A 22,373-nucleotide genomic window follows, 5' to 3' on the forward strand; every position below is an offset into this window, starting at 1 on the left:
GCTCACATCTAGAATACAACTGACCATCTGGACCTGTAAGATGTTTCCCTACTTACTTAATTCAAGTCAGAACCAAGCAAACATGAACAAGCAAAACAATACTTTCATACTAAAGGGAATCACACCTCCCATTCACATGGTAGAGTAAAACTGATTTCAACCAGCTCATTTGTGATCAGAAATGTGACTTAAGAGTTATGGAAGCAACAGTAGCATTTGGGACATGTTCCTACTAGATAGTCTGGTATATTATGCCTTAGTACACTCAATCTGGACCCTGAGGTGAACTCTTGTTTGAATATGTCGTGGTGCCAAATTGACAATATAACAATATAACGTGCTATTACCCACTATAGCCTATTTTTAAACGACTACTAAGTGCCGATTTCTAACAAATTCCTTCTCTGGTAAAAGCAAGCCCTACTCTTCCATGTCTAGTTAAACAAGCTTCTCTTACAAGTCCCAAATAGAAGTGGGGAAGGGCAGCTCTTCATTCACATCATAAACTTGAAAGCTGCCAGCATCTGCTCCTTGCTCTGAAATCCCATGCATCTCAATCAATGCATCCCAATTGAAATTCTTGTCAGCAAAGGGTCCAAATTCATCATTAAGTTCTGTAACTGAAGATTCTGGAACTCCAAAATTTCCTGTGGTGCCAATTGCCTCTGATTGTCTCTCCTTTTTCAGTACACCCAGTTGCTGAAGAAACTCATTGAGATCAATCTGCGGCTTCTCCCGGTTGTCTTCAGTCATTTTTTCTGATGAAATTTCCACATCTTTCTCCTTCTCTGCAACAGTTCCTATCTGTGTTTTGTCGCTTATGATGTGAACCTCAGGTTTAGAATCACAGGAAGAAGAACTAGAGGAAGGAGTAGTTTGACCAAGAACCCCATGTTGCTTGAGTTCTTGGAGCCTCTGATGAATGACATGAACACTTGGTTGGGCATTAATATTGAGCAAACCACAAGAAGGAAACATGGAAATGAAATTTTGGGAAGGGAACCATTTGAACTTTTGAGATTTGAGTGCAGGATTGGAATTGGCTTGGAGGTGAGGAAGATTGAGAAAAGCATCTGGACCATAGAGTCTCCTGGCAGCATCATCATAAGCCATGGCAGCTTCTTCTGCCGTGGCAAAAGAGCCCAACCAGAGCCTGGTTCTCTTCTTTGGTTCTCTGATTTCAGCAACCCATTTGCCCCAAGTTCTTTGCCGAACGCCACGGTATTCACATGAGGCATTCTGAGGGCCACCTTTGCCTCTTGTTGGGCCTTTCTTCCATGGCTTCAATGGAGATTTTCTGCAGTTTTCCATGGCCTTTTTTTCTTGGAGGGTTAGAAAAGCTCAGTTGAGAGTGAGAGTGAGAGAGTGAGAGTGTGGAGTTGAAGCTTGGGAGTGTGTATTAGATTGGTGGAAGGCGCGGGATATGTAGTGAATGAGAGTGCAGTTTGGTTTAAATGTTGTCACGTTTGGCAAAGTTTTCAAGCTCATGCATGTGACCGTTGTTGCTCCCTACTCTATATACCTTATAGCGATTGGTGAGTGTGAATCTAATTTTTTTTTTTTCCTCACCCTCTTTGTTTTGACCTTTGCAAGAAAATTCCAAATATAAAGGGCATCATGGCATGTGTGATGGGGGTATATATGCATGCATGTATAAAAGGAAGATGGCTGAAATGTTAATATTGATTGGCTCATTGGATTTTTTTTCATCCACCTTTTCCTTTGTATAAATGTACAAGTATCTAGCAAGAGAACATTGGTAATGCCAGCATTTAGCAAGAGACATTTTTTGTGGTCCTATTATCCGAATCGTGCATTTGTTAGGCCATCATTATAAATAAATAAATAAATATAATAAAAAAAGGATTAACCGTAGTAGAAACTACGTAGTTTTCTAACTATGACCAAATGGAGAGACGAATATAATGTTTTCGATAAAAATTAAAAGGGTTAAAATCTTGCCAATGGGGTCTAGCTCAGTGGAAAATGGCATTGACTTGCAAACAGTGGTTTCAGGTTCAAAATCTCATGACAACTTGGTTGTGTGTGTGAGAAATTGTATGTTAGACTTCGATTGTATTTTTTTAAATTGAATTTTACATGAAATTTCAATTTAGATGCTGAGAAAAAAAAAATAGCCAAATTGGTCACTATATTAACCAAATCTTCCAATTTATAGATGTGCAGTTAGTTTCCGTTAAGTGGCTGAATTAAATACATTTTTGGTAACTAGATTTTACACGAAATTTCAATTTGGTCTAAAAATAATAATAAATAAGAACCATGTAAATACTATGCTCTTCCACATGCTGCCCTAGCAGCTGAGAAAAAAAAAATTGGAAGTGGATTATTGTCCTAGCAGCTGTTTACCTTGAGAAAAAAGAAAGTTGACAAGATAGTTTTAATGTTGTCTAAAAGAGAAAGTTGGGTGCTTTTAATGTTGTGGTGGTGACTAGAATTCTGGCTAAGCTAAAATGCTTTGACCTATAAAGTGATGGAAGGAAGTGAATTCTTTGAATGAAGACTGACACTCTCCCTAGGATTCTTTGTTCTAATGGTTTAAATACAGGGGGAGAGGTGCTCCAAGAAGACTAAGCATACCATACCCACCTCACAACATTTTAGATTGTCACGAGCTCTATTTCACATGTTTTCCTGCCATTCACAACCTGATACCCGGGACTCTCCTCACCTTTATCCCATGCTAATCTCTCTCTCTCTCTCTCTCTCTCTCTCTCGCCACAGACAGGTGTGAAGTTTTTTACGATGTTATTGTATGTGATGATGTTGATGACAACAAGCTCCATAAGTGGCTACCATCCTTGTCTCTTTTCTTTACCCTTTTTTTCATTGTTTTTTTGGTTTTTTTTTTTATGGTGTTGGATGTCACTATGTTTTCTGTGATTGTACTATAATCATAAAATAGCTACATATTATTAGGCATGGCAATGGATTGGGTCGTGTCGGGATAATAAACGTGTTAAGAATACTCAACCCAAATCCGACTCATTTAATAAACATGCCGTGTCGGGTTTGGGTCATCTTATACAAGTTACTTGGTTAATAACCTATTTACTCATTCCTAATTTCCAATTTAAAAGGGAAACATTAAAAAGAGGAAACATGAGACTAAATCAGGTTAATAAACATGTTATTTCATTTTTTTTAAAATTAAAAAATAACATCAGGGCACGCTTCTTGATTCCACAATAGGAGCCTATAGTTTGGCCATTTGGATCTCTTCTCTTGGTCACGCATAGCTTTTTGGGGCTCATCACTTGAGCACCCAAAGATCACACCCTTAGCTTGAGCATAACTTGTGTTGTGATCTCGATGCTTGTGTTTACCTGGTAGATCCAGGGCCTCCATCTACTTTTGCATGTCTTGAGAGTAAAAATCTATCATCTTTTATAACTTTTGATTCTCTTCCTGCAATATTTCAAGTTGATGTCGATTCGCCTCCGCTGTATTTGCCCTCTCTTTCTTCAAACTCCTTATCTCACGCTGACAATCTTCAACCAAATTTTGCTCTACAACCAACTGAGCTTTTAGCACTTCTACCTCATGAGATTTCACAATGAGGCGATGCCCCACAATTGTGACAAATGTCACACTTTGCATGCTCAATGCCATGGCATCACTCACCACCTGCGTATCATCCCTCATTCCCAACACATGCACATCCCTAGGAGTCACCAAATTCCTCGCAACTCCAATAGCAACATCGTTCTCAATGAGTAAAGAGTCGTTTACAGTAACTGGTCCTCATGAGGAAGCAAAGTAAGGCATCCACACTGGTGCAACCCTTTGCCCCCATGCCTATGTTGGTGGAGCTAGGTTTAGATTCAGAGAAAATGGGAACGAAATGCCATTTTTTATCTGAGTTTGAGGAGATAGGCTTATATTTTTCTAAGTTTAAGGAGATAGATTTTCTGAATTTGAGTTGATTTTTTTCTCCCACTGTATCCTTTTATAGAAGTAACTTGCAGGACAGCTCAATAATAATAATTTTTTTAAAGTAATCTGCAGCCGCATTCTATAATTCCAGCTCCTTATTTTCGCTCCTCGCTCTCGTTCTCTGTTTTCCGCTTCGAGCTCTACATCTTTGTGATTAGAAATATATATATATATATATATATATTAATTTTTAATGTTTAATTTAATTACTATATATAATATTTTTTAATTTAATTAAGTGTATAATTTTTAATTTAATTTAATTAGAAAGAAAAAAGACATGTGAAATTCTATGTTTTTTTTTTTATAAACAGCTTGTAGAAACATTATAAATATCAAATTGTATAACTTATAATTATAAGGTTGTGTAGCATGATGGATAAGATGTTGGAGATGAATGGAAGTGGAGTGGGTTCAAAACTCATTGTGTTTTCATTTTTTTAAAACCAGTTAAATAGGTATTTAGCAAGTTGGCAGATTGACCCGAAATTTTTCCATGCAAGTTTCAAGTTGTATAATAGATCGTGTCGGAAATTGCCACCCTTAATATTATCATGGGTTGTTGGGAGGAGATAGGGCTGCCTTTCGGCCGGATCGGATCGGAAATAAACCATTCCAATTCCAAGGTTTTATCAGGTCAGGGAGGCATGGGCCCCCACAAACAACATACTGAACCCTCCTTTGCAACAAAATGCAACAACAGCAGCCAGACAAAAGCTCATCATGATACATATATGTATATAAACCAATAAAAATTTCAGTTGCCCATTCTGCTTCTACATGTTTTGGTTGGTTTACTTTTCTCCAATCTCTTGCTTGCCATGTCTCATCCACAGCCACAAAGCCCAAAGCTTCAGAAATGAGCCTACGCTCACATGACGATGGAAGAAAAAAGAAACAGAGAAGAGAAATGCGAAGGACTCTATTCTATTTTCTCCTCTGTCCTTATTTGCCATATTTCTATAAAAACAAAATTGACCACCAAATTTTCATTTTTCATATGTTCAGTAAGAGTTATCAGACAGACCCATAATGACCTCAATCAAAATGGTGCATGCATGTTTGGCCATTTTTCATATGTTTTCTCTGTGTACGTTGTTGATAGTTGGCTTTGCGTCTTATCCAAGGTTTTATCAGGTCAAGGAGTAAAAGTCTTTGTTACTAGCACGCAATAGCAAATGTTCAGCAGAGGACAATTCTATGCATATTTTCGTACATCAATGGAGCACAACAAGTACCTGATGGCTGACGACGACCGCGTTTGGACTGGGTGTGTACGCTGCTTCTTCGTTATTCTTCCTCAGCGTCTGCGTCTGAGAGTGTAAACCTCTGTTTCCGTGAACCAAGTATGTTGGGCCCAACCCGTATCCACATTGGTGGTGGGCCTTTATTGGGCTTCAAGGCCAGCAAACTATGTCGGGCCCAACCTCTGTCTCAGTCAATAATTCTCACGTAATAAAAATAAAAATCAACCGACCCGATCTGCCACGCGCCCAGACCCGCCTAGGCGGGCGCCTAGGCTGATTTTTAAAATTTGTTTCCATAGAAGATGCTTTTACAAAAAGCATCTGATAAGTTGCAGATGCTTTTACAAAAAGCGTCTGGTAAGTTTAAGCGATACTCTGTCATAATTCTTGATGAGGTTCATGAGCGGAGGTTGAACACAGACTTACTTATCGGAATGCTATCTGGTGTAATAGTGCTCGTCAGGTAAAGCTAGAGAGTGGTGTTTATAACTGCTAAAACTTGTATTAATCAAGGTTTATAACCCCTTTTTTTATTATTATTCTCGTTTGCATGTGATGGCAGGAAGAGTATGCAGAGAAGCAAAAGGCGGTGCTTTCAGGAAGAACTATAAGTCCTGGACAGCAAGTTTTTCCGTTAAAGCTTGTGCTGATGAGTGCTACCTTGCGAATTGAACACTTCATTAATAATAGAAAGCTGTTTCGTGATCCCCCACCGGTTATAGATGTCAGTGCCAGACAATTTCCAGTAAGCATTAAGTTTGAAATGACAACTGATGAAGAAAAACCTCACGAATTGCAAACCTTGTGATTAATGGACCTCTTATGTGAATCTTTATATTAGCCATAATATCATTGCATTAAACTCAAGTGAAGATACTATTTAAATGAATCTGTGAAAGTTACTATTTAAATGGATCCCGCAACTAATATAAAGGTCCACATTTATAATCCATATACGGCACCCTTATCATAAAACGACTCCGGTGACAATGTTGATGCCTGAATAATATTATTAGGTTTTTATGTAGATTGGGCACTCTTGTTTTTTTTCTATTTTTTGGTCAATTAAGATACATAAAGGTTCGCCTTTCGGGTATGACTTATGAGAGATGGGTCGACCTATCCGCATAATTCATAATTTGATATGGATTCGCTAACTTGGTTCCATATATCTGTAAAATGAACATGAAAAGAAAACTCTTGCAACATCCAAATTACGTTTCACTTTCATACCATCTAATTCTTTTCCAGGAAATCTGATAAAGTGTCCTTTACAATTCGAGCCATCTCATTTCCTGAATTATATATGTGGAGCAGGCCTACGATCAGAATCTCTAGCACAGCTAGGTCTAAACACACACACCAGCAAGCGGGGGAGAGATGGAAGTATTATATATAGCTGATTAAAAGCTAAAATCCAAGAGAAAAAGAGGAGCTTATAACATTTTGAATATATCTGGCAGCACAACCAAAGAAAGGAACCTAAAAACTGAGATAAGGTCCCATTTCAAATTTCAAAGCTACTTGGCCTTGTTGAACAGCAGGGAGGCCAGGCCCACCCTCCATCCAAGTATCGTAGAGGGTATAGAGGGCATCGAGGGTTCATGCTTTTTGGGTATCAGAGAGGCCAGACCTGCTTGCATGCTGTGACCAGAGCTGTTCTCCAGCTTGGCACTAGTCTCTGCGTACCTGAAAAGGATTCAAACATTCAACTAGAAAATTGCCAATTTCACTCCATTGCCACATCACATTTCTATAGGAAGTTCATGTGTACAAGAAAGATTCGCATGTGAGATATCTACATACAGATATGCAGCAGTCTGTTTGTGAACATACAGATTCACATGTTAGGTTACTACTAACATGTTCTTAAGTTTTAAAATCTTTACACATGACTAAATTCATGCTATATGCAGACAGAACTAATGAAAAACTGAAAAGGGCTACCTTCATATCAGCAAAAAGTAAGATTATAGACACACATGCATGAAGAACACCACATGAAGCAGGTAAGCTAGATACAATAGTGGAAAAAAATGGCAACCACCATCTCAGAAGTTAGAATTAGACAACGCAGTAACTTAAATCCTTGACTCCATAAATTGTTGTTTCTCTTCTGCCAAATTGATGACTAAAAGCATTGTAGCCGCTATGAGTTTTGTTCTATGGAGATAACATTTATTATACAAAAGGAGGCTCCCGGCCACCTTATGCAGGCCTGCCAAATGAAGGTCCACATATAGCAGGAAAAGTGCCTTTTGTGTGCTTAACCTGCGTGCCTATGATAAGAAGTATCCAAGAATCACTTAGTAAAACCACCCAACGAATTATGTACAATCAAATTTACAATTGAGGCATTGTAAAGGGATCGTTTCTCCAGGTGTTAGATTTGGAAGATTTGGCGTGAATTCGTGTAACATGTTTTGTTCTGTCTTAGATTACGGACATGGTAGATTCTGAATGGGATGTTTCCTTTTAAGATTAACGCAATCAGAAGAATTTGCCAAAGTAGACATATAAAAGTATAAAAAAAGAGAAATGAAAGCATGAAGGAAACGTACATGGAAGACACCGTGCCTTCGTATGCAAATGTTGACATGCCCTGTCTTTGCTTATGCTTGGGATTGGCTGTGCAAAGCACATAAACACCCCCGCGACGTTTAACTGTCTTACAAAACTCGCACATCTTCTTCACAGAGGAACGCACCTTCATGGCTACTGAATTCATATATTTTTTAAAAACAAAAATTTAAGAAACCATCAAATTCAGCACCAACCCAAGTCATGCTTGAGATGACTAATGAGAAACAAAAACCAGTTGCAAATTGAACAAGAAACTGGCAAAGTAATCAGTTAAATTTTCAATTTTTGTAAATGAAGGGACCTAATTATAATATGGCATCGCCATCAGTAGGTTCAGATTATCAAATCCATGAGAGATTCACAATCCACAGTACATTCATAAAATCCATATTAAACCAAAAACAAATGCCGACTGTTGGATCAAAATCTGCCTTTTAGTCATCTAAAAAAAAAGGTAAAACATGCATATATAAAATACAAAATTAGTGAAACACCCATTCCTAGACATGAAACTATAAATATACCATACACTAAACATAGAAACACACCCAAAAAATACCCAAACTGACAGCTGTTACATTTTTTAGTTTAATTACTTAAATGAAATACCTTTATTACCCATTTAGTATTAAATTAGTTTTTTTGAAAATTTTTGGGCTCTCTCTCTCTCTCTCTCTCTCTCTCTCCCTTCGCAGAAACCAAGCCTAGGCCAACGATCTTGGTGCTCGCCACAGCCAACAGTGACAGCAGTGTGATCGGAAAGGATCTGCCAGGGCCGACGATCAAGTCTGGCTAAAGCCCAGCCACATCACCATTGATGACGCCGCTGGCGAGCTCAAAAGGTGCCGTGGATTTCGAGTTTTCGACGTCGTTTCCGGCCACTCCGGCTGTTGTTTCCATCGATCGAGGGATGAAACTTTATCTAATTCTTGTGCTCAAGCTATTTATGTATGTGGTTAGGATAGATTTTGGAGTTTTGGAAAATTAATCAATACACCCTAGTTTGACCGACGGCTTTGGCAGTGTTCCGGATTGCTCCGCCACTTTTTGGCCGGGGTCCAAGACAAAAATTACTCCCCTTGTTAGTCTGAATATGTTGGTATAGGTATTGTAGGGACTTTTTCGATTTTATTGTAGTCTAATTTGGGTGATTTCATGTTTGATTAATTAAGTTACTAGTTAAGTTTTCATAATTTTTGCAGCTTTGGAGTTTAAATTTGAAATATAGATCCAATTCTTCTTGATTTTATATGTTTATTTTTGTTATTATCGATTTGGAGATAAGCTATTGGATTTTCTAATTTCGTTCTAATTTGTATTAGATATTCGTTTGAGTTTTAAATTGTGATTTAAATTTCTTTTTGTTTATAATTTGGATTGATTTCATATTCAGTTTGGTTGTGGATTTGCTTTTGTGTTTTGGTTTGAGGTGTGTTACAAATTTGTGATATTTGATTATGTTATCATATTAATTGAGTTATGTTTTTTTCAATTGAATCTGAGTATATTCGTGTTTTTTCTGTTTATGCACTATTGGTTTTGAGTCGACTATAATTTGCTATTATATAGCAGTGTTATTATCTCATATTGGAACTTTACAGACATGCATTAGAAATAGGATTTAATAGGAAACAAGCAGTATTATTATCTTATACTGGAATTTTACAGTGGTAGACATGCATTAGAAATAGAATTTTATATGAAACTAGCAGTGTTATTATCCTATACTGGAACTTTACAAAGGGTAAACATGCATTAGAAATAGGATTTCGGAGGAATCTAGCAGTGTTATTACCATATACTGAAATTGTACAAGAGGTAGACATGTATTAGAAATAGGATTTTAGAGGAATATAGCAGTGTTATTACCATTATATTAGAATTTTACAAGGGTTAGACATACATTAGAAATAGGATTTCAGAGGAATTTAGCAGTGTTATTACCTTATAATGGAACTTTACAAGAGGTAGACATGCATTAGAAATAGGATTTCAGAAGAATCTAGTAGTGTTATTACCCTATATTGGAACTTTACAATGGTAGACATGCATTAGAAATAGGATTTCATAGGAAACAAGCAGTGTTATTACCCTGTACTTGAACTTTATAGTATTAGACATGCATTCAAAATAGGATTTCATTGGAAACAAGCAGTGTTATTACCCTGTACTGGAACTTTACGGTGGTAGACATGCATTCCAAATAGGATTTTAGAGGAAATAATCAGTGTTATTACCCTATACTAGAACTTTTACAGCTATTAATCAACATGAAAGTAAACTAGCAGTGTTAAGAATGAGTATATGACTAAATATCTCTTTCTTTTTTGAGTTTGCTGAAAACCGACTATTTTATAGTCATATGCAGTTAGTCCAATAGTGAAAATTCAATATAGTTTCAAAATTTTGTCTTGGATTCGAATCTAAAATATTGTTATTACCATAGACTGGAACTTTACAACAATTAATTAACATTACAATAAAAGTTTGGTTTTTAAATGTCTTACCTTTGAAGCCTTTTCTTATTGAAATTGTTCTCTTAAATTTTATCTTTGTTTTTGGTGGAGGTTAGTGTGTGGTGTTGATTTTTGAAAGTAGATCAAGCTTGGTGTTGTAGTTATGGAGTTTTAGTTTGCATAAATGATGAAGACGGTGAAATGAAGAGATGTTTTTGCAGAGATGGTTTAATGAAGATGCATGCTTGAAGTTACTGTTTTCGAGACAAGTTTTGTATTGTAATAAAATGTTTGGACTTTTTGTAACAAAAAAAAAAAGTTTGGGCTTTTTATAAAATTGGGTTGGGCTTGTTTTGGGTGTTTTTGAGTTTTTCTTTTCTTTTCTGTTGCATCGATCACTTGTAATTTATAGAATTTCAATACCAATTTCTTATATAGTAAATGAATTTTGGGTGTGTTTAAAGTGATTCCATGTGGGTTTTTTTTTTTAATTTCAACTATTTTGGGTATATTAGTGAAGACCCTTATATAAAACCAATTACAGAAATCCTAGAAGCATGTAGAAATTACTAGCACCCAATAGCAAATGTTCAGCAGAGGACAATTCTATACATATTTTCGTACATCAATGGAGCACAACAAGTACCTGATGGCTGACGACGACGGCGTTTGGTTTGGTTGATAAAGAAATGACCCCGCCTCTCTCTGTAGTGTGCGCTGTGTGTGAAGACCCAGACCGGAATTGCGCTTGGAGACCCATGTTCTTTCCGTTTTGGAGACCCAAGTTATTTCAGAAAGAAATGGCTAAGATATTTTAATGCCAAACTAGGGGTTTCATGAGAAGCCCAACTTTAAGGATTTAATAAGAAGCCCAACTATTTACAGATTAAAAAAATCTAAACACCCTTTGATGGACCTCATCATCGTCGTCTCTGGTCATGGTGGTAGTGGACATGCTCTGACTCAGGCTGCAAATCTCCGATTCCTGTTAGATGTCTCCATTGTTATTGTAAATGGGTATTTTCTCCTCAATCTTTTCTGGGTCTTCTTGCTTGATTTTCTTCTCAAAGACTAGTGCTTTTGAGGACCTAAAGCTGAGGACTTTTCAGGGGTAGTGGTGCTCATACAGCAACCCATTTGGTTGTTTTCAAAAGTTTCAAACTTTCAATCAAGATTTGCTAATCAGAAGCTACTAGGACCTTGCTAGTAGCAGCTAGTGGACTGTACGTGAGTAGAGTGTTGTTGCTGCTGCAATAGGCTTTAATCAAATTGGAAAAAGCATTGTGGGGTTTGGGCTCAAAAAGATTGGTCGTTATCGCCGGAATTGAGGTCACAGACCATGCTTTACGATGGACCATGGTGAGTGGTTGGACTAATTTGGTTGGTACAGGTCAGGGGTTCTTGATGAAAATACTGACAGGTTGGGAGCTTTTGGGGTCAATGAAATGTATTTATTATATTGCATTGCATGTAGGACAAAAAGTAAAAGGAAATACTTGGCAAAGGAAATATATTTTCGAAAAAACAAGAAGGAAATCTAGTTTCTTGAGTTTAGTCTAAATTTTGGTATATTATGTTAAGGTTCTTGTTGGGTGAGGAGAGGGGAGATAAAATTTTAAAAAATATACATGATGGCCAGTGGTAGGCTCAGTTGCCCGCGAGTGGGGATTTGTCGAGGTTTTGATATTTTAGTTTGTGCTTACATGTTATATGTGTAAAGAGTGTTAAACTTGCATTCAATATATTAGTTTCGCTCAAGACAATTGGAATACTATGATTGTCAAGCTCCTATGAATATACTTATCTTATATGTTGTTTTTTAATTATAAAAATAATTTTATAATTGAAAGTTTAAAGTTTAAATGAAGATAGTTTAAAATTTTTAAAAAATACATAGAATACAGAATAGTATGATACTCTCTACAATACAAAATGAAATAGTATGATACTCTCTACATTTACCACATATGTAGTACGTTGGCATATAACAAGCACACATATGCAAATTTGTTATATTCAAAAAAGCACATTTGCCAAAAATATATAGTCTTATATACTACTATGTTTAGTATATTTTTTTTGGCCGAGCCTATGTTAGTATATATGAATATTTGTAAGTGGGGTACTAAAATATAACAAATAAGAAATGAAACATATATAAGACATATACACTAAAAATAATGTAATATATCATTTGAAACTAAGGAATTTTTCGGAAAAAAAAAAAAAAAATTGGAAAAATTGGATCGGAATAGGTTCGGAGAACTTTGGAATTTTCGGCATTTATCATAAATATCGGATTCGGCATTTTCGGATATCGGATTTATCGGAGTCGGATTTTTTTGGAAATATTCGGACCAGAATATGTTGGAATTGGATTTTCCAATCCAATTTACACCCCTAGGAGGAGAGTTTCTTTTAGCTTTTATATCTTTTGTTCTTCTAATAACTTAAATCTTACTTTTAAATTAAATTTGAAATTTTTTTTTATCAATATTGTATTTGTTGGGGTCTTTTTATTCTAACATGACATTGAATGGGCTTGGGGCTGTCAAAAGAGAAATAGGTGAAGTTGCCTTTGTGTCTCCGAGTTCAAAGATCAGGCCCCAAGAGTGTTTCGAAAGGGTATCCGAGCCTTAGGAAACACTTTGGTCTTCTTCACTAATGAAACCAACAGTCGCTTACAGATAAATTCTTGGCTTTGCATGAGAAGTTTGTGGCATGGGAGCTGAGGATTCATGAGTTTAGCATGAGAGAGAGAAAGAGCTGCGATTTCCAAAAGAGAAGATGGGAGGGGATGGAGGAATATGACTCCAAATTGCAGGGGTCTCAAGGATGAGAGATGATGATTGCTCTCTGGATGTGTGTTTATGGAAATAGATGAAGAAGATGGAAGCATGGGTGGCTTTAGCATATTTCCAGTAGCTTGACGAAAGCTTCATCAAGCTCCTGGGTGATTTGACATAAGATAAAATGAGAAGCAATGGAAGAACAAGGCTTAAAATCGAAGGGTTCTAGAGATGAGAGATGATGTTTGCTCTCTTTGGATATGAGTTTTGAAATAGAGAAAGGAGAAAGATGGAAGAACAAAGCATCCAAAAAGGGATGCTTGCCTTCGATGAATTCTCATGGTTGTTGGGAGGCTTGGAGCAACCAAGGTGAGTTGGTAGAAAGTGGCTCCTTTTATAGGCACTAAAAACCTTAATTTTATCAAGTCACCCTCTCCCCTTTTTCCTTCACTTTCTTTCATTCCATCTCATTTGGTGAAACTTCCCTAGCCTAAGCATGTAGGCATGAAGCTTTTTGGAGTTCCAAGGCCCTCAGGCAGCTAGACTTCTCCATGTGGGTGAGGAGCCACCCACTTTGGCTTCTTGTTTTCTCATCAAAGCTTGAAGAGGAAAGAATGGGTATGGGTGCTAGTCAAAAGGTGATCAGCACATGGGTTTGCTTGGTTTTGATGGTTTTGACAGATATGCTGGATATTTTCCACGATGCTGGGCTGGGCTATTAGTATCTTGTTTCCAACGGCTTGTGAGTTTGCTCAAGTTGCTGGAAACAACCTATTTGATCGAGGTGCTGGATATTTTGGCTGATGTGGGATTTTTCCAAATGTTTGCATACTATTGGATATTTTCCTAAGCTATTGGGCCACTCCTCTCTCGGACTTACCCATATGTTTGGACTCAAAAATGGGCTCGAGTTTTGGTGCTCCAAACAACCCAAAACTTCCACTTCTTGGCCCATCAATGGGCCCGTGAACGCTCGAACCATTCATACCACAACCCGTTCAGAAGTCCCAAACATTCTCGTGGCTTGAGCCCACTTAAGCTTGTAGTAGCATGTTGCTTAAATAAGAATTTTCCACTTGGTGTTGTATTGGGCCGAAAATATATTTGGGGCCAGCCTTGGATTTTTTGGGCCTCAACAGTATTGTACTTGAGGAAAAAGAAAGAGCTATGCATGTGCCATATCATCATTTAATGGATTTTCTTATGAACAGCTTAATAGCATAACCACATTGTGATAATTTCAAAAGGTGCGGATACTTAAATGTAAAAATTGAAAACATGGGTCTTAACATGCCTTACAGGGTAAAAGTGACAGGAACTAAACTGAAATTAACACTTAAAGAAAGAAAAATAAATAAATAAATAAATGTTGCCAAATGGACTCTTACGCTTTAAATAATAATAATATATATATATATATATATAATGATTAAGGCAACAAGACACTCTTGTGACTTGTTAATTGTTGATAAATATTTACATGCGGTTCTATTAACGGATTGGTAATAAACCACTGAGACACGATGAGGAAATTACTGCAAGTGTCAAAAAGCCCAAAATAGCATATCAGCACAGCAGAAATGACCAACTCAAACTTACTACTCTGGCCATATTCCCCTTGGTATAATAAAAACCATCTCCATAGTCCCCACCCAACTTGGAGTAAACATTAAGTTCCAAAAACAGTGCCTGATCTCAAAAAATGTGCCTCTCCATCTTTCACTGCCACAAAACTGTGGAGACAATTATCAATTTGAGCTCACAAGTAATAACAGAAAAAGTAATTAAAATCTGCAAACAGAAGGAAAATAACCCATCAGATGTTCCTGTGAATAAACCAAGGGAAAAATCTTTACAAGGATTCTCAATTTTGTGACAATGTGCCGAAGATAATGCCGACAAGATAATCTTGCTACAGACTGACTTCAAGTTCCCTGGTCAAAATGGTCCAAAGACCATGTTCCAGCTCATTCAAACCAAGCTGGACTTTTAGCAACCGGTAACTTCACTAAGATCCTGGATACTGATTCACTGAGCCAGACTATAATGACCTAGGTGGCAAAACATAATAGGCACTGGTTTTGGCAAATTTTGAAAACTAGCCACGGTTCAAGGATTTCGAGCACTACTCGAGGGGGGAGAAGGGATATCTAAATTCTAAAGAAATGGTTAAAAGTCTTCAATGGGTGCAAAAAGTGGCTAGTTTTCAGAACTTGCCCACTATTTAGGTTTCAGGCCATGGACCAAGTTTAAGATCATAATCTTGATAAGGGTTCCTTCACTAAGTTCCATGAATGTCAAAATTGTTCCTTCACTAAGTCAATCCAATGCCACATCATATATGCAATAGTTTAACAAACTATTGAAGGCAATTCAATGTTTTTCTTGTTTTGCGATTCATGTTTCAAGATGAAAAGAACACAATAAATTATTTCAGTTTTCTAAAACATCGTTGCAGTCAATATTATTAGTGCAAATGTTCAATACATGTTAGCATCACGAGCAAGGTCAACATTGATATCTCATCTTCTTTTTTCCTTTTTTGTGAGGGGGTAGAGCAATAATGTTACATTTTCGGATATCATTTGTTAAAGGTACTATTTATGTTCTACTTAATAAAACGGATTAGAGCATTTACAAACTAACCAGCTGTGTCAATCATGTCATCCACCACAACTACTACTTTTCTCTTCACTTATCAAATTCATCGCATTTAAAATAGATGGCATTTTAGAGAGAGAGAGAGAGAGAGAGAGAGAGGATGAAAAAAGGAAATGGTGCCATTGTGAACAATCAATTGAGATTTTTGAGGAAATGCAAAAGAGTTTGAATGGACAAATATAGAAACAATATGGGCACATTCATCATCATTTTTCAGAATCTGGACACGGGTTGTGCTGAGAAATATTATAGTAAATCGCCAAGGGGATGGGGGATTTCAACGGCTGGGCAAAGATGGCAGACATACCATCAAGTAATGACATTTTCAGTAGAGACCATGGCTATTTCAGGGATATAGAGCAAAACAGGGGTTAGAACAAAAACAAGGTGGTCTGAAATTATCCCAATGGATAATATCTGAGACAAAATAGGATGGCATAGTTTTTAGGGTTGATTTCAAAAAGCGTACAACCATTGATTGGGAATTTTTAGATCATTCAAGTGTTGGAAAGGAAAGATTCTGGAAGAGACAACATGGATCAACGGATGTTTGAAATCATTTAATGTTTCAGTCATAATTAATAGCTTTTAAGATTTGAGTTAGAAATGAGTTCATTGATGCATCCCTGATATCAATATCAAGAGGAAATTTAGCATCACAACATTGGAAATTATTTTAGGGAAATAAAGATTCAAAAAAATAAATAAATATACTCAAGTTTGCACTTTAAACTGCTACAAGCTAAGTAATTTTGTGGTTCAAACGTTTAGTTCATTATTTATGGTTAGCGGTTACTATTCATATGAAATTGGTACTGTGACACTGCCAAATGAATTTTAGAGGTGGACCAAAATAAGAGAGCATATTCTTATATGTAAACTGACCATTTCATTTCGACTTCGACCTTCGCCTGCATATGTTCCTCCACTTATCCTTAAGGTCAATTGGGGTACGACTATGCAGAAACACAGAACCACCAAATTCCAGTATTTGCTTCCATGGAATATTTCCTTCATCATTTCTTGAAACTGTTTCCACTCCCTTCTGCAGCAATATAAAAGATGTTACAGCATATCTAAAAAGTCTAATAATAATAAAAAAAAATAGAAACAACACATATGCAATTATAACTACAATCAGGTATTTAGAAGAGATATATAGTGTAAATTGGAAGTAGAACATGATCTTGAGTCGATAAAGGAACATTAGAAAGGAAACTACGAACCTTGAGCATCTCTTCCTCCTCAACTGTCCATGGAACTTTAATCCGCCTTAACTGAGGAGTTGCCGGGAATGAGCTGCAAGACACAAAAAAGGTTTATTATCTATAATAACTATTACAATCGAATCCTCAACTCACTGCTTTATAACCAATAGGTAAGTGTATGGGTTGACTGGGGAAAATACAGGACTGCAATTAAAGCTCTGGGCAACATAAACACTGACTGTTTTTGACATTCTTTGAGCAGATAGACAAAGTATTTTACATTTCAAGGCATGAAGTGAGATATTGTAACAATAGAAATTGCTGAAAGGCAATAACTTACTAAGGGATTTTGCTCCTTCGGGGTCTTATAGAATATTTGGAAGTGCTAGACTTCTGATTATCAACTTGCTCGGAATCAAAATTAACTTCATATCCTTGGTCAATAAGAAGGTTTTCTGTGTTTTTACTGGACAAAGGAACACCTACAGGTATGCACTCCCGGGCCACCTTTTCTTCCTCTTCCTTTTTACCAGCTGATACATCAAGTTTTCTACAAACTGCAGTAGCACTTTCATCTCCACACTCTGAATTGACATCAACACGTGATGCAAAAGGTGCTACATGTTGCTCATCACCTGTAATATTCTGAAATTGAAAGTCATTGACTTCATTTGCATGTTCTTCACATTGCTTTCCTAGATTTTCTTCTCTCTCTCCCAAATGCCCATTCTGGTGACTTTTTTCATTAAGATCTTCATCAAAATTCCTCATGCAGAAATTCTCTTTGTTGTTTGGTCTTCCAAGACATTCCTTTGGCTGATGTTCCAGTGTATGAATAAACGCATCTAGGTCTTTCTTTAAAAGGGAAGTTTCTTTCTTAGCTTCAAGGTATTCAGTAAGATCAAGAGAATATATACAGAAGGGGCAGTAAAAGTTACCCTTCTCATAATGAATGGCTGAGGAACGCAGCCAATTTTCGTGCACCACAACAGGGCAATCACTGGTTTTACAAATCAACAACTGATCGCTTTCATTACTCTTCTTACCAAGATTTCTCTCTGTCCAGTCAGCTTTCACTGAGGAACGATGACTAGATGTGCATTGAGAACTCAAGAACGCATGCTTCTTCATGGCGACATCAATCTTCTCATCATGAAATCCATCATTATCAGTTAATGTCTCTGACTCATAATGGCGTAGCCAATCCAAAAGCTCTTTCGCTTCATCCGGAATGCTCTTCTGCTGGGACCCATCTGCAGATGCAGGACATGCTATTTCAATACGAGAATCATGCTCACTGTTAGAATCAGATTCTTTAGCAGAATCCTTATGCTGGGTTTCACCTAGAGGAGCAGTATCTGATATTCTTGTTTCAGGACATTGTTCCCTATCATCTTTGTCTTCATAAGCAATGCTCTTCTGTCGGGGTTCATCTGTGGATGTGGGATGTGGTACTTCAATATGAAAATCCTGCTCACTGTTACAATTGAATACTTCAGCAGAAACCTTATGCTGGGTTTCATCTGGAACAGCAACACAGGATGCTCTTAGTTCAGGATGAAGTCCACCGTCATCTTTGGCTTCATCAACATATGTATATTGAGGGGCTCCATCCTGAAACGTGCCTTGAGTCATTGAAGTTTCATTACAAGGATTTTCTGACTGACTCTTATGGACCGCATTGTCAGTGCTCTGTCCACACCTCTTTGAGGCAGTATGATAATCATGATCATCCTCTATGACCTTGCCTCCGTCCATCATTCTTATCTGATTTTCTGCCAAGTCACACCTTTCTCTCCCAGAAAGTGGAACATCTCTTTCAGATGAATCTTCCAACAGTTCTCTTCCATGTAAAGGAATTTGGTTCTGCTCTATAGACTGTAAAACATATGAGGCATCCCATTTCATCCTTTTGGCCATTACATAGCAATCATCAGAATGAATTACTCTATTACGGTTTCCATCTGCCAGGTTTTCCCTAGCCAAGTCCTTGCCATCTTCAGCAATGCTGATCTCTTGGGATCCATCTGCGGATGCAGGATGCGGTGCTTTAATATGAAAATCATGCTCACTATTACAATTGAATACTTTAGCAGAAACATTAAGTTGGGTTCCAGCTGGAGGAGCAACACCTGATGTTCTTGGTTTAGGATGAAGCCCACCATCATCTTCGGCTTGACCAACACATGAATCTTGATGGGCTTCATCCCACAATGTTTCTTCAGGCATTGAAGTGGCATTAAGATGATTTTTTGACTGACTCTTATGGATAGCATCGCTACTGCTCTGTCCACTTCTATTTGAGGCGGTATCATCATGACCATCCTCTAAGACTGTTTCTTCCTCCATCATTCCCATATGATTTCCTGCCAAGTTGCACCTTTCCCTCTCAGACGAATCTTCCAAACATGCTTTTCCATGTAAAGGAAGTTGGTTCTGTTCTGTAGACCGTAAAACATAAGAGCCATCTTGTTTCATCTTCTTGGAGTTTATATGCCAATCATCAGAATCATTTATGCTACTACGGTTTTCATCTTCCATGTTTTCAGCATCTGAGGCAATCCTATCCCCTTTGGAAGGCAATAGATTTGCATTATCTGGATCTTCTTCCGATAGTTTATTCTCACTCTGATTAATCAAAGGATCGGAGTTCCCTTTGACTCCCATGTTTTGAGCACCGGAGCAGCTCTCATTGAGCCTAGTATTACTACCACCCACAGGAACTCTATCACCATAACTTCGTGTTAAACCACTCTTTACTCTCAAGAAATCAGCATGTGGATGGGTGCCATCAATAATCGAATCTTTCAGCTGCTCATAAAGAAAATCCACAAACCAATTCTAGGCAATTGATTGAACCAAGAAAAAATACAAAGAAAATCCAAAGAGGTAGATACCTGTTTCAATGCACATTTAGGCAAAGAAGCTCTTTTGTGAATAATGAAGGGGCGAATATCCCATTTCAATAGCCCTGGTCCACCCACTCTCAGATCAGATTCTGGTGTCTGACAAAAGAAAAATTTGACCTTTAACAGTTGAACATATTTCCCACCTCCAAGAATCCTAAAGGGTATACATAATGGAGCTATAAATACAATAAGAATATGGATGGCTTCAAAAGTCACCTCCTTTCAGATATTCATCCAAATTACTTGCATATTAAAGCCAAAAAGAGCAGGACTTTACCTCATCTACAATGCGTTTAAGAACATTTTCACAGCTTTCAGATAAATCAAAGCTGCATTTTGAATGCTGGGCAAAAGGAACATCACTGCTGCTCATCACATCACAAGGACTAGGCAAACCTTCCAAACATCTCAAAGCGACCCTTTCCTTTGCATTCTTTCCCATATCATCAGGTAAAGCTGGAGCCATCTCAACCAAGTCTGAAAAGGCGAGCAAAAAGTAACAAACACCATGAATAACCCTAACCTTCTTCAGTCACAAAGATTGATAATAATAAAAAATGAACATTTGAAGTGAAAGTATGAATTCATGGATACCATGTAAAAGCGATACATCAATTTCTCTAAAGCTTGCCAGGGCTTCAATGGCCCAAAGCCAAGCAATGGCTCTCTCCTGTTCATTCATCCCGTCCATGAGAAGCCCTATGCTGAAGTAGAAGGTTCAGAAACCAAGACTAGAGCTTTACTTGAAAAGGAAGATGTTTTTCCATTCTTTTATTTGTTTGAAACGGATTTTATGGTTCAATTTGAACTTATATTGCAACGTGAAGGACGAATTGAGTTTTTCTATTTAAACCCCGCTTCTCAATGTTCACCCATATTCTAAAGTCCACCTCAATTTTAATTCAAATTTTCACAAATTCTAAAATAATCTCACCATCTCCTCAAACTACCCCTAAATACACATCCCGTAATATATATATATATATATATATATAACTCATCAACCTCACATTACTTAAAGAGATAAAAACATTGTTGTCAAATGTGTAGCAGTATTTTCTTTTTTTTTTTGTTTATTTAAAATTTGAGAATGAATTAGGAGGTTTTGATATAGAAATGTTGACAGTTAAATTGATATGTAAGTTACCACCATCAAACAAACTGGCATACTAGAAGCAAATTTAGGATACTTCATGTTCTTTTTCTATAACTTCATATGAAGAGTGGTGGGATCAGGGACGGACTCATGATTTGAAAATAACGTGGGCTAAATTTACCTTACAATGACGTAGGCTAAATTTACCTTACTTACAAACTTATTGAAAACTCGACAGTACAAATAGATTTCATCGATAACAAAAAAATACACAAGATACATAATGAGCCTTACCTCTCAAAAACCTCGTATTTGATACCTCTATTAAAATAATATATATTTAAAATAATATATATTCAAAATAGTCATTTTCCAAATTGGCATAGTTGTTACTAGAATTCCCCAAAAAACAATTGCCCAATATAAAGATGGAGGAAAAAGACCTTTGTGGAGTTAACAAGAAGCATTTTTGGAACTGGTGCAATCGATTGATAAGAGTGTTGGGTTTTTTTTTGTTTAGTTAGCCATCCTAGTGGTGATTAGTTAATAAGATTGGGCTAGGCTAGTGTATTATTTTAGTCTTTAAACCTGGACTACTGCCAGGTTAGCTTGTTGGTAGTACTATCCCTGAGTGAGATGTGTGTATAGATGTATTAGAGTTAAGTATAAAGTTGGATGACAGTTTTTATCTTTTTACACAATAATAAAACTTAAGAGCTTAATGATTTAAGTATTTGGGTGAACAAAGAAAAGTGTGGAGTTTAAATAGAAAAACTCGACGAATTTCAGTTCAACCCCAACTACTTAAAGTCAGTCCCCACAAGTTTATTTATTCTATTTACACCCTCTAATTGGTGTTATTTGTTAGTAGCTCTTAAAAATATATGGGATTTTTTTCTTCTATACAAGCCATATTGAGATAGGGGAAATCAAACTTGAACTACAAATTTCTTGCAATTAACTAGGATGCATAGATAAATTATTTTAACCACTTGAGCTACAAACCCCTTACAATTAATTATGATTAATGAAATGTTAATTCTACACCTCCATTAATTTTAAATTTACTTACTAGGAATGGGGTAAGTTATGAATTTATGAACTTAGGAATAAAGGAATTAAGGAACATGGCACGTTTACTTACAAGTAATGGGCATGAAAATAAAGGAAATGATTTTCATTCCTCGCTTCTCGTGAAATCATTAAATACGCGAGTCCCACCTAAAAATTCTTTATCAAATACCCCAAGGACGTTGATATGATTCTCATTCCTTGTTTTTTGTTTTTTGTTTTTTTATCAAAAAGAAACTTCATTCGATAAATTTCAATGGTACAATTAAAGACATCAACAAAACATCTAAAATACCAATCCCAATAGGGCAACCAACTAGCATCCTAAAAGAAAAACTAACTCAGATAAAAGCCGCACTAAAACTATTAGCCTACATCACCACAATTAACTATAAG

At 36.8% G+C, this 22,373-nt stretch overlaps 3 protein-coding genes and 1 pseudogene across 4 annotated transcripts; all 4 read right to left on the bottom strand.

The window, feature by feature from the left end:
* Positions 1-311: 311 nt before the first annotated feature.
* LOC103339360 (Integrase-type DNA-binding superfamily protein) lies at positions 312-1,407 on the bottom strand. The gene has a single exon (XM_008242643.2). It carries the CDS (start codon positions 1,309-1,311, stop codon positions 454-456), a length of 858 nt encoding a protein of 285 aa, XP_008240865.1. The 5' UTR covers positions 1,312-1,407; the 3' UTR covers positions 312-453.
* A 1,777-nt stretch (positions 1,408-3,184) lies between these two features.
* Positions 3,185-4,780, bottom strand: LOC148914756 (uncharacterized; annotated as a pseudogene).
* Positions 4,781-6,408: 1,628 nt separating this feature from the next.
* Positions 6,409-10,957, bottom strand: LOC103339361 (uncharacterized). Of its 2 annotated transcripts, none has more exons than XM_089042955.1 (3): positions 10,890-10,957; positions 7,766-7,922; positions 6,409-6,893 (listed from the first exon to the last, which is right to left on the bottom strand). In XM_089042955.1, exons 2-3 carry the CDS (start codon positions 7,915-7,917, stop codon positions 6,725-6,727), a joined length of 321 nt encoding a protein of 106 aa, XP_088899081.1. In that variant the 5' UTR covers positions 7,918-7,922; positions 10,890-10,957; the 3' UTR covers positions 6,409-6,724. The 2 variants fall into 2 exon arrangements, with proteins under 2 accessions (XP_088899081.1, XP_088899082.1); XM_089042956.1 differs by having other exon boundaries at positions 7,766-7,919; positions 10,890-10,952.
* A 3,465-nt stretch (positions 10,958-14,422) lies between these two features.
* On the bottom strand, positions 14,423-20,602 carry LOC103339362 (uncharacterized). The gene is made up of 7 exons (XM_008242644.3): positions 20,405-20,602; positions 20,088-20,287; positions 19,799-19,906; positions 17,242-19,712; positions 16,920-16,992; positions 16,579-16,738; positions 14,423-14,765 (listed from the first exon to the last, which is right to left on the bottom strand). Exons 1-6 carry the CDS (start codon positions 20,499-20,501, stop codon positions 16,583-16,585), a joined length of 3,105 nt encoding a protein of 1,034 aa, XP_008240866.3. The 5' UTR covers positions 20,502-20,602; the 3' UTR covers positions 14,423-14,765; positions 16,579-16,582.
* Between the last annotated feature and the right edge of the window lie 1,771 nt (positions 20,603-22,373).

This window comes from Prunus mume, linkage group LG8 (genome assembly GCF_029339155.1).
Source record: "Prunus mume cultivar Tortuosa linkage group LG8, ASM2933915v1, whole genome shotgun sequence".
Classification (NCBI taxonomy): domain Eukaryota; kingdom Viridiplantae; phylum Streptophyta; class Magnoliopsida; order Rosales; family Rosaceae; genus Prunus; species Prunus mume.